Source organism: Microtus oregoni, unplaced genomic scaffold (genome assembly GCF_018167655.1).
Source record: "Microtus oregoni isolate MIOR12 unplaced genomic scaffold, Mior012 000052F_000, whole genome shotgun sequence".
NCBI lineage: Eukaryota > Metazoa > Chordata > Mammalia > Rodentia > Cricetidae > Microtus > Microtus oregoni.
The window spans coordinates 3,972,214-3,983,457 of record NW_024543812.1 but is presented as its reverse complement, the minus strand read 5'-3'; the positions used below and the strand labels follow the sequence as shown (position 1 = coordinate 3,983,457).

The following is an 11,244-nucleotide window of genomic DNA, read 5'->3' as shown; positions in this document are numbered from 1 at the left end:
CAGTCCCTGGTCCTTGACAGCTGTGAAGAAACCTTCTGAAGCTCACCTGGAGGAGGCACAGGGAGCAATAGCCATGCCCAGAGGGTGTTAATAGTAGTCAGTGCAGCTCCTTTCTCTTTACTTTGTCGGTTAGAAATAAGACTGAGACTCTGTTGACCATGAAGTGAACCCCAACAGTTCTGTGAGTAGCAACATTTAAGTGTGGACCCTCCTGACCCTGACATTCTCCCCAGCAGGGCCAGTTACATTCAGGAAGCCAATGTCATTTGATTTTACGACAGGCTGCTTTGGTTCTCTGTCACCTGCCCAAAGTGAATGTTACCTTGCTTATTTCAGGAGGAAATAAATAACTGTGGGATCTGCCTTTCTGTGCTTGCTTTCATTCATTCATGAGGTCACAGAGCCAACTGCATTGCAAATGGGCCTTTACAGGAAAACCAGCCCCACCTGCTCACTCAGACGTACAGTAGAGCACAACTCGTAGTTTCGTGCTCAGATGCGCTAGACTATTAACACGGTTCCCGAGGCAGAGCCAGATCTTCACGTGTTGGCTTAGAGCTTGCAGTGGGGCTCTGGCTTTTCCCAAAGACATCCAGACTCATTTCTGGCATTATTCAACACTGGCTGGAAGATCCCTGCCCTTTCCTTTGGTCAAAAATATTTTATCTGTGAGTGTGTGCATAGGCACTTACAGTTTCAGTATTTTAGGTGGGTGTTTCCACGAGCATTTTCTAGTGTTCTCTTTAGAGTTTAATTTTATTCACGTAGTTCTGCGTGCGCGTGCGTGTGTGTTTGTCTGACTCTTGTGTCATTCTCTTTCTCTTGTCCTGTGCTGTATCTTTTGAAGGAATCCCGAGAATCTGTGTTCAGTACATTTGACATTTATCTTCCTGGGTGTGTACTCGTTGAGTCTTTGCAAGCATATTCCGAGTGTGTGTAGGTACCAGGAAGGTCAGACTTTAGGCTCAGTTCCCCTAGGGCTTGAGTTACAGGGGGTTGTGAGCTACCCAAAGTCGGCGGTGGCTAGCTGAATCCCAGTCTTCTGGAACCACAGCTGGAGCTCTCAACCATGGAGCCATCTCTCCAGCCCTGTTCAGCACACTTGAAATTGCTTGACCTTTTACCCGGAGTTTGTGAGCTAAGCCTATTCTTTGTGTAGATTACAGAAATGAATCTATGATGGAGAACAAAAGCCTTCTGGGAGGGGAGAGGGGAAGGATGATCACATTCTCCTGTCCTTCCCGTCCTGTGGCTCTGCCTACCACTCTTTGTCCCAATTTTCATGGTGAATTCTTTTCTAGTCTTCCTTTGAAGGCCAACCTGATGGATTTTCTTTTTTTTATATAAAAAGGTTACATGTGTGTGTGCACATGCACACGTACACAGATAGGACAGAGGATAGACCTTGGGAGTGAGTCCTGAAGTTGTCGGACCTGGAGATTGGATCCAACTCATCAGGCCTGGTGGAACATGCCTGTTCAGCCATCTTACTAGCCCATTGACTTTACTACCACATACATCCCTCCATCCTTCCTCCCTCCCTCCCTCCATCCCTCCTCCCTCCCTCCATCCCTCCTCCCTCCCTCCATCCCTCCTCCCTCTCTCCATCCCTCCTCTCCCTCCCTAGTATTCCCTTCCTCCTCTTGTGTTTCACCCTCACCCCTGCCGTGTGTGTGAGTGTGTAGGGCAAAGGTTGACACTGCGTATCATCTGTAACCCCTCTTTTCCCAGACAGGATGTAATATTTATTACTGAACATGATTTAGTAGGGTAGAGGGTAGCACCACAGTAGAAGCCCCGAGAAGTGCGGGGCCTGCCAATGGCCATGGGACCAGGATTGGTGATGCAGCTGACCCCTCGGCCATCAGGAACGAGTCACTTCTCAGTGACTGTGTCCTTCAGATCAATCTACATTCAGTTTAGTGAAGACTCACCTCTATGAGAGAGACAGACAAAGAAGAACTCAGTGAGGAGGACCAGGGCAAGAAAGTGGGAGGAAGGGGTTTAATAACACCACTTGCCTCTGGCAGCATGGAGAGCTTGAACTTGGCTTTACGTAGGGCCTCCATCCGATGTTCCTTATTCTGATTCAGGTGGACGTGATGGCCTGGACAGTGAGACCCCTGGCCATGGTGACCTGAGGCTTCCCTAGGGCACAGTGAATACCAGTTTGGGGCCTAGATTGGAGGCGACATTGAGGTCAGAGCTCGAAGACCCTTCAGAAGATTGTCTCCAAGGTCCCTTCGGGGAGCCCATACAGGCCACAGGGTGAGGTTACTCCGAACGAGTTTGCTGTTGGCAACCATTGCACACCAGGCCCCAGTGAGAAGCTGCTAGCAACCATTGCACAGTGGGCCCCGCTGAGAAAGGAGACCTCCCATGCAGCTTAGTTGGTTGCAGATTTACCTTATCTTTTAAGACACAGTCACTCAGTGAACATAAAACTCACTGATTTTGTCAGGTGGAGTGGCCAGAGAGCTTTGCGGATGGATCCAGCACTCTGTCCTCCATACCAGACATGCTGGCTCTAGGGTTTAAGAGTATTGCTGTGCCTGGATTTTCCGTTGGTGCTGGTGATCTGAACTCAGGTTCTCATGTTTGCATGGGAAAACCTAACCCACTGAGCCATGATCCTTGCCCATCTTTAATTTTATGGTCAGTAACATTAGTGTTAGAAATGAATGACATCTGCGGTGCCATTTCATCCCACGTACACATGTGCATGGATGGTGTGCAGCCTCACCATACTGCTACCTTCTCCCTGCTCTCAGATGCTACATCTCACAAACCTCTCTCTCTTCTCAAGTGCTGGTATTATAGACACTCACCGTTGGCCTGAGATGTGGTATGTGTATGTAACTGTGCGTATGTGTATGTGTCCATGTATGTATGTGCAAATGTGTTCGTTCTGGTTCCCATGGAGGGTGACAGACCCCCCAGAGGGGGAGTTATCAGTCAGTCTTGGGACACCTGACAGGGTTCCTGGGATTTGAACTCGGGTCTTCTGGAAGAGCAACAAATGCTCTTAAACCGAGCCGTCTCTACAGCACCCTGTGCTAAGGTTTTCAAAGTTTCTGGGGATCTGAACTCAGGTCTTCATGCTAATTCAGCAAGCATTTTACCCGCTGAGCCATCTCCCCAGCTCCATGTACATATTCGTTTCATAGGCTTTGAACTCAGAAATTTTATCCGTTCCTTGTCCACACTGATGATGCATAAAGAACACATTCTGTGACAGTTCTCATTATTTCACTGTGTGGCATCTACACTTTGCAAATGTGGGTCTGCCTCCTGGGGCACATCTCAGCTCCTATCACAGTGTCCCAGTCTGTGGGGAGCAGGAAGATCCTTGTGCCCACAGATCTCCTGGGAAACCAGGAACGTTAAGCATGCAGTAATGTCTTCTCAATGGAAAAGATGTGAGACCTGTTCTTCCATCCAGAAAGCTGGGGATTGGAGGTGATTAATAGCCTGGTGATCTTCACTATCTGTTGGACCAGGCCATATCAGGCTCCTACAACCAGGACCGGAAGGCAGATAGTAATCTAAATGGCTCCTATGGCCAGGGGTTTCCTATACTCCACAACCAGGTCCAGGGATACCTAAGAGTCTAAATGACTCTTACATACTTTGTACAGCCAGCGGCTCCCCCAAGCTCCCACAACCAGGACCAGAGATACCAAATAGCCCAGATGATGAGTTCAGATCCCCAGAACCTTTGAAAACCTCAGCACAGGGTGCTGTAGAGACGGCTTGGTGTTTAAGAGCACTTGTTGCTCTTCCAGAAGACCCAAGTTCAAATCTCAGGAACCCTGTCAGGTGACTGATAACTCCCCCTCTGGGGGGTCTGACACCCTCCTTGGGAACCTGAACAAACATATTTGCACATACATACATAATACACATACATACACATGCACAGATACATACACATACCACATCTAAGGCCAATGGTGAGTGTCTGTAACACCAGCACCGAAGAAGAGAGACAGGGTAGAATCCTGGCACTCAATGGCCTAACGCTCTAGACCAATCAATGAGCCCCACGGTCACAGCGTTACCCTGTGTCAAAGTAAGGTGCCTGGAGTATGTCTGGCTTCTACATGCAAAATCACATCTGCCGGCATATGCACATGCAGTTGTGAACACAGGCACGCATGCATGCACATGAGTTCTACACACATGTGATGTGGGATTCCCCTCTGTATGCTATGAATAGGTTTTACTACCGTTGGTTAATAAAGAAGCTTCTTTGGTCAATGGCAGGGCAGAACAAAGTTAGGTGGGAAATTTAAAATGAATGCAGGGAGAAAGACGGCAGAGTCAGGCAGATGCCATGCACCTGCCGAAGGAGACAGACACCGGAAACTTACCGGTAAGCCACAGCCTCGTGGTGATACACAGATGAGTAGAAATGGGTTAATTTAGGATGTAAGACATAGCTAGGAATATGCCTGGGCCGTCTGCAAAACTGTGTTGTAATTAATAAAGTTTTTGTTGTGACTATTTGGGTCTGGTTGGCCAGGAAATGAACGTGAAGTCTCTACTTACACATATGATCACATAAACATACATACCACATACCAAAAGATCTGCACACTCTCTCACACACACATATCCACACATGTGTGCTACACACATGAACACATATATATGAACCACATACCAAAAGATTTACACTTGCAAACATACACAGAGGTGGACACATGCATTCAAAAACAAGTGTGTCTACACATAGAACACATATATATGAAGCACATACCAAATGATTTACACACATCTGCAAACATGCAGAGATGCACACATGCACTCACACACAGGTGTGCCTACACATATGAACACATTTACACATGTACTGCATACTAAAAGATTTGTGAATAAACCTGCATACACCATACACGTGTATTCACACACACATGTGCTACACATAGGAACACATTTACACATGTACCACATACCAAAATATTCTCTCTCTCCCTCTCTCCATCCCTCTCTGTCTCTTTCTGTTTCTCTGTCTCTCTCTTTCTCTCATACACGCAGGAGTACACAATCGAATAATACAAGATTCAATGATAGGGTAATGTATTTTTCATCTACTACTGATAGAATATCTCAAGTAGGAGATATTTAGTGCTGGAAGCATTACTGAAGGTCCATACAATCACAGATATTTTGAACAAAGGGGGAAGTTCCTCTAGATGATTCACAGTTTAGGAAGTACCATGATCCCAGCCAGAGGGGAAGTTTTCTCATTGACTGCGGAGAAATGAATTCTGCTTGTAGAAAATGAGAGATGCCGAACACACACTTGTTTTTAATGCTTCTGCACCACAGGGCACAATGAGACAAGTGGTCAGGACGACGAGAGGCCCCATGTAGAAACGTGAGTTAGCATGGGACCATTTTTGTTCAAAAAGGCATGAAACGTTGGGAAGGGAGCACAATTACATGACTCATACCAGCAAGTCTGAAACAATTCCATATTTATTAAACCAAATGTTTCCAAGTAATGATTTCCCATGGAATATGTATATATATATATATATATATATATACACACACACACACACACACACACACACACACACACACACATATATATATATATATATATATATGAAGGAAACCACAGGATAAGAGTCTTAAGTGTACAGAAGACCTTGTCTATCACTGATGTTCACATACTACGTGCACAATAAATTTGAAACACAAAACATTCTCAGTTACCGCTATCCATACAAAGGAGGAAATACATAAACCACGAGGAAGTGAACTATAGGCATACTAAGGATCAACTCTTAATGTGACAGGCAGTTGACATCAGGTAGCAGACCACATTGCTTTGAAAGACCTTATAAATTTTGTCGGGAAGTGACATTTTCACATACTCGTCACAATACTTACATCTTATTTTCTTCAGGAGTTTTAGTGAATTCTACCAATTTCACTACTTCTGGGGCACACAGTCTTTTCAAGTCTACAGGACACATTCCCTTTGCAGGGTTATCGTCATTCCCATAGGCTCCATGACTGAACAAATGTAACAGCAGTATACAATGGCAAGAGTGTGCCTCCTTTAATTATTTCTCTGAAGATGACAAGGATGGACCACTCTTGTGCCTTCTAATTTGGTCAAGTGATACTGAGGTACAAGACCCCACTGTATCGACATCAATGCACTGCTAACCATTAATTACGACACTACCAAGAAAAACTTGCCATTACGACCCGTGGGCTGGAGGATGCTATAGACATCTCTGGACTGCTGTCACACAAATCCTTCAGTTTACTTGGGTTTTAGCAGAAAGGGGTATCTTTAGGAACAGGAGAACACAAGAAGATGTAGTCGCTGAAGCCGCAAACCACAAGCAGCTTCTCCCAGAGAATTTCCATGAGAGAATCGCTCCCCTTGTATCGACTTTCATTTCTTCAGAGTATTATGAGAATAACAGATCCAGGAGAGACAGTTGACCAGCAGCATTCTCTTGCTGGCGCTGTGAAGCACAACGACATATTAAACGGACATATTAAAATAAACAGTGCTCGTCAAGCCTCAGTTTGCCCTGAAAGGCTCAGTACTTACATTCAGCATCAGAAGTTTTATTTCCAAGGTGGCTATTAGACGTCTCACCTCTTCAATGAGGGAATCTCCCTGAGAATCCCTCAGTATTACAAGTTTCTAAAGTGAAAGAGACATGGGCAGAAATCAGCCCTGGTCATTTTGTTTACAAATGCGAACAACAATATTTAAAAGGGAGTAGATGTGGTGAAAAGACATGGTTTCATTATTCCAAAACAATCATACAGCATGTGCAACATGGAGATCCATCACCCACCAAAGAGACACAGACGTTACCACTCCACAACCCACTGCTGAAAGTTCAACCCTGTGGCATTAGTGGTGGTGGTGGTGGGGGGGGCTCGGGGGAAGGGTGCTTTGCCTACCTAGCATGTGGGAGAGCCCAGGATCAAGAATGAAACCCAATGAAAACAGAGAGCATGAGGCATGAGCTCATTGACTGCCACTCACTCATTTCTTTGGGAGCTGGAGTAGCTTGTCGTGTACCACTGAACACCATGAAATTAAAACTCAAGGTTTCCACCCCTACAGTGCCTTCAGTAGTGTGTGAAATAGCACATGCCACATCTAAATGCTTGTGTGAAATGCTGTGATAGGGGGCTTATAAAACTTCACAAGACCTCTTCCCTTGGGCACACCACCCCTGTGACCTGGTGAACTGCCAGCCCAGCCACAGGGGCAAGCGAGTTGCAGGTTCAGTGAGCCATCCTGTCTCAAAAAGATACGAAGGAGAGTGACTGAAGATACCCATGGCTAGCTTCTGACCTTCACACACACACCCAGAGGAACGTACACTTGTGTGTGCCTCAGTGGACATACACACCCAAGGGAAAATGCACTGTGAGACAAGAACAGACGGTCTGAAAGGCATCAATGCCCTGTACAATACGAACAACTCTGGATGAAATCGCCAAGGCAGCAATTCCTGCTTCAAAGGACTCTACCCACCGTATGTGAACTCTAAAAGTAAAAACTCATTTTGTACTTAGGTTTACATGGAACCATGACACCATGAGGAAAATGCTGGAAGATGCTCTGGTACAATGGTCTTGCACTGTTTCAGTAAAACCCTGACTGGCCAGTAGCCAGGCAGGAAGTAGAAGTGGGGCCAAGAGAACAGGAGAATTCCAGGAAGAGGAAAGGGTCAGTCTTCAGTTGTGACCCAGTCCAAACGGAAACAAGATGAGAATGCCTCACTGGTAAAAGGACCCAAGCCATGTGGCTAACACAGACAAGAATTGTGGGTTGAGATGTAAGATATGAGAGTTAATGAGAAGACTGAGCCAATAGGCCAACCAGTTTATAAATAAAATGTAGGCCTCTGTGTGCTTCTTTGGGACTGAATGACTGCGGGACCGGGCGGGACAGAAACCTCTGTCGACAGGAAGATGTTTACAGCTAACTTTCCGAAGGAATAAGCCAAAGCATGGAAGGAACGCCAGAGTATTCAATGTCCCTGTGTGTGGGTTGCTTTCAGAATGTACAACAGACCTCCAAGTACTGTTCACACAGATCTTTAAATTCTTCCATTCTCTTCTTCTGAATACCCAGAGACTGATGAATAAATTTTTGCTGCTCCTTGAAGATATTCTGCAACACAGACAGTAAAAGATATAAGAACAATACAGAGAAACTCAGAAATATTACAAAAACGTGACTCTGTATCATATTTATGCAAAACATATACAAGGAAATCACTAATAATTTTTCAAGCACGATGACCACTTCACACAAGTTATCTAATACTAAAAAATTACCGTAGTGATGAGAATCTCATTCATTTAATGGAATATTTTCCTACGTAACAGTATCTACAACATTGGTGTTAGTTTCTGAAGACTTGAAAACCCATCCATTAGAGGCTGTAATAGCTGGTGAACCCTCTGTGTTTATAGAAATTACCGTGAGATGGCCCCAGTGTCTATCACTCCCTACATAGGAACCCACTCCCTTTTGTTCTTGCCAGTAAGAGTAGAGTCCACTGCTGGCCCGCTTAACAGGCAAGGATTCTGTAAGACTTATGTCGGATACTGTCCTGGACCAATATAAGAATGCACATCTAAGAGTCTTTTGAAACCAATTCCGTGACATGGGGACCTTAAGTATCTCTCCTCTCACACCTAGCAATCTGAGACACAGAGGTAAATTATTTTCCCCAGTGAGCGTGACTAGCAAGGGACTGAACCGTGACTGCGTTCCAACTGGTGGGATTGTAGAATGCAGGGGCCATACTCCTGCCCATTGGACTGGACAGGGGGGGTCACCTCCATCTCCCTCCGCATCCCAGCCTCGGCCTCCCCACCTTTGGATGTCAGAATCTCCAGGAGGGCAGCTCCATCCTACACCAGGAAGGAAGATTCCCTCAAAGATGGCACTGTTCGGTGTCAGGCATTCATTTGTGCCCCAAAACTCATAAAAACCTCACTCAAATCTCCAGGTTAAAGGAGAGACAGTCATCCCATGGCCATCATGGACTGAAGCCTTGCCTTCCTCACCTCTGGGAGTGGGCTGGTCTGAACTCCAAGCACTGAAGGCTAAGCCTCCACCTGCTCTGCCGCAGCCACAGGGACTGCTCTCACTCTGCCTGCCTCTTCACTCTGTCAGAAGGCTCTGGTGGGCCTCCTGCTCCTGGTGTCTGCACTTCTTGGGTGGATCAGAAAGGGCTCCCTCTTAAGATACAATCCCATACCTTCTCCTGCACTCTCCAGGCAGTGCCTGCTCACCTGCCCCCCTCCCCCCCATTGATGGCTGCTAACCATCACTGACCTTGTCATCTCTCTGCAGGAAAAGGAACAAACCAGGGGGAAACGGTCAGTGGCCAGTCTCTTGTCACCACATCCACCATCCTGCTTGCCTCCCTAAGTTCTTGTCTCGTCCCTTCCCTCCAGACTTGCTGCAGGAAGCCCTGCTACTTCTGATGCTGACACAATGGATTCCTTGAAAGCTAAGCTGCTTGACACTCACAGCGAGTTTTTTTGCATGTTTCTTGACTTCAGCTGCATCCTCGGATAACTTTCTTTTCAAAGTCTTCATCTGAAGAGAATATTCTTGATAAAGTTTCTGCCTGTGAATGATATAGCAAGGAACAGTGCGATACTCCATCCCAATAGGAAGAAAGTACATTCGAAGCACGACTGACTTGCCCTCACTAACGCAATTGGTGGAGGATGGGGAAATGGCCTCTAAACTATGCAGACAGGGAAAAGGAAGCTGATTGGATTATTTCATTTTACATCACAGCATTTGCTCCTCCCTGCTGAGAGAGAAGTACCTTCCCACGCCTTTGTGCCAGAAAGCTCAGGAAGAACTATTGTTTTACTATCATTCCACAAATATTCGTCTGTCTGACAGACACAACTTGTGGTTAGTTCTCTCTTTCTGAAGAACAGGTCCAAATAGCATGCACATTCGCTCCCATCAGAGAATTCTGTGGTGGCCTACCCGCTCGCTCTTCCTCACGCTGTGCCAGTGTGAATCTCGGTACAGTAGCATAGAGAACACTGCTCCTGATAGCTATACGGCTTTGGAGGCATGGGATTTTCATTTCTATGGCACCGAACAGAGGCTCAACTGACTGTGGGATGAATGCTTTGAGGATTTCAAGCTCCAGGTGCCCAGCACGTTCACGTGATGCATACTGTTCCACTGACTCAACAGCAATGTGTCAAAACGGTCATCGTAATTCATGCCTAGGAAACGCAGCTGACTTCGGTGATGATGTGAGGCTATAACATGACTAAAGAAGTCTACCCTATACAGAAATGCCAAGCCAAACACGTTATCCAACTGAGCTTCTGGCCCGTGGGGGTCACGGCTATTCCTCAACCTCTAGCCATCGTGCTTACTAACCAAATGTCAAAGCGTCTGGGATAACAACACCAAGAAGCAACAACCGTACCTTTGCTTGCCCTGGATTTTTAGAATATCCTCAAATTTCAGCTCCAAGGTTTCGAAAGACTCCGTGATGATCACTGTAAATCTTTCGCTGTTGCCCTGAAGAAAGTTCTTATTGGGCTCTGTATCAGAACACATTCTTGAACTCATTACTGTAAAGTTCCTTCAACTTTAGTTTTCTACTTAGAAAACCACTTGCTATTAATAGAGGGAAACAATCTGTCAATGGCAAGAATATCTCTGCCTCCTTTCTTTCAGTCAAGAATTTCAGTGGTTATGACCTTGATGTGAGATTGGAGAGCTGGACTTCAGTGTCTATATATTACAGACAAAACACAGTGAAGGGAACTTAGCAAAACTGGCAAGAAAGGGTTTCAAATTGCTGTGTAATTTCCTCATGGGGGATCATTAAAAGTTTCCCACCATGGTACTGGTTAAATATTGAGAAATATGCTTTGCTTGACAAAGTAAAAACAATTAAATTAATTCCATATGCAGAACAAGAAACCCAGAACTCACAGGTCGAGAGCACAAACCAGGAGCTGCAGAACTGGAAGCTGCAAAAGTCACCATGCAGTGAGGGAGCCGTGTGAGGGAATACAGCAGTCCTGCGTGCACTTGGGAAAATTTGACTATACAGCATGCATTAAGCTCCCCTGTGGTGGGGTTCCTACAGAAAACCTGCTAAGTTAAAACCAAACTAAATGGGTATGGTTGGGAGACTTTCTGAGCCATGGACCGGCTAGGCCTTTAGGCTGTCCACCCTGTAG

The 11,244-nt window shown here is 45.8% G+C and overlaps 1 protein-coding gene and 1 pseudogene across 1 annotated transcript; both read right to left on the bottom strand.

Annotated features, from left to right (window-relative positions):
* Positions 1-2,224: 2,224 nt before the first annotated feature.
* On the bottom strand, positions 2,225-2,400 carry LOC121437352 (annotated as a pseudogene).
* Positions 2,401-6,437: 4,037 nt separating this feature from the next.
* On the bottom strand, positions 6,438-10,624 carry LOC121437327 (X-linked lymphocyte-regulated protein 3C-like). The gene is made up of 5 exons (XM_041637200.1): positions 10,479-10,624; positions 9,545-9,644; positions 8,072-8,170; positions 6,584-6,679; positions 6,438-6,494 (listed from the first exon to the last, which is right to left on the bottom strand). The coding sequence occupies exons 1-5, from the start codon at positions 10,622-10,624 to the stop codon at positions 6,438-6,440; spliced, it is 498 nt and encodes a 165-aa protein (XP_041493134.1).
* Between the last annotated feature and the right edge of the window lie 620 nt (positions 10,625-11,244).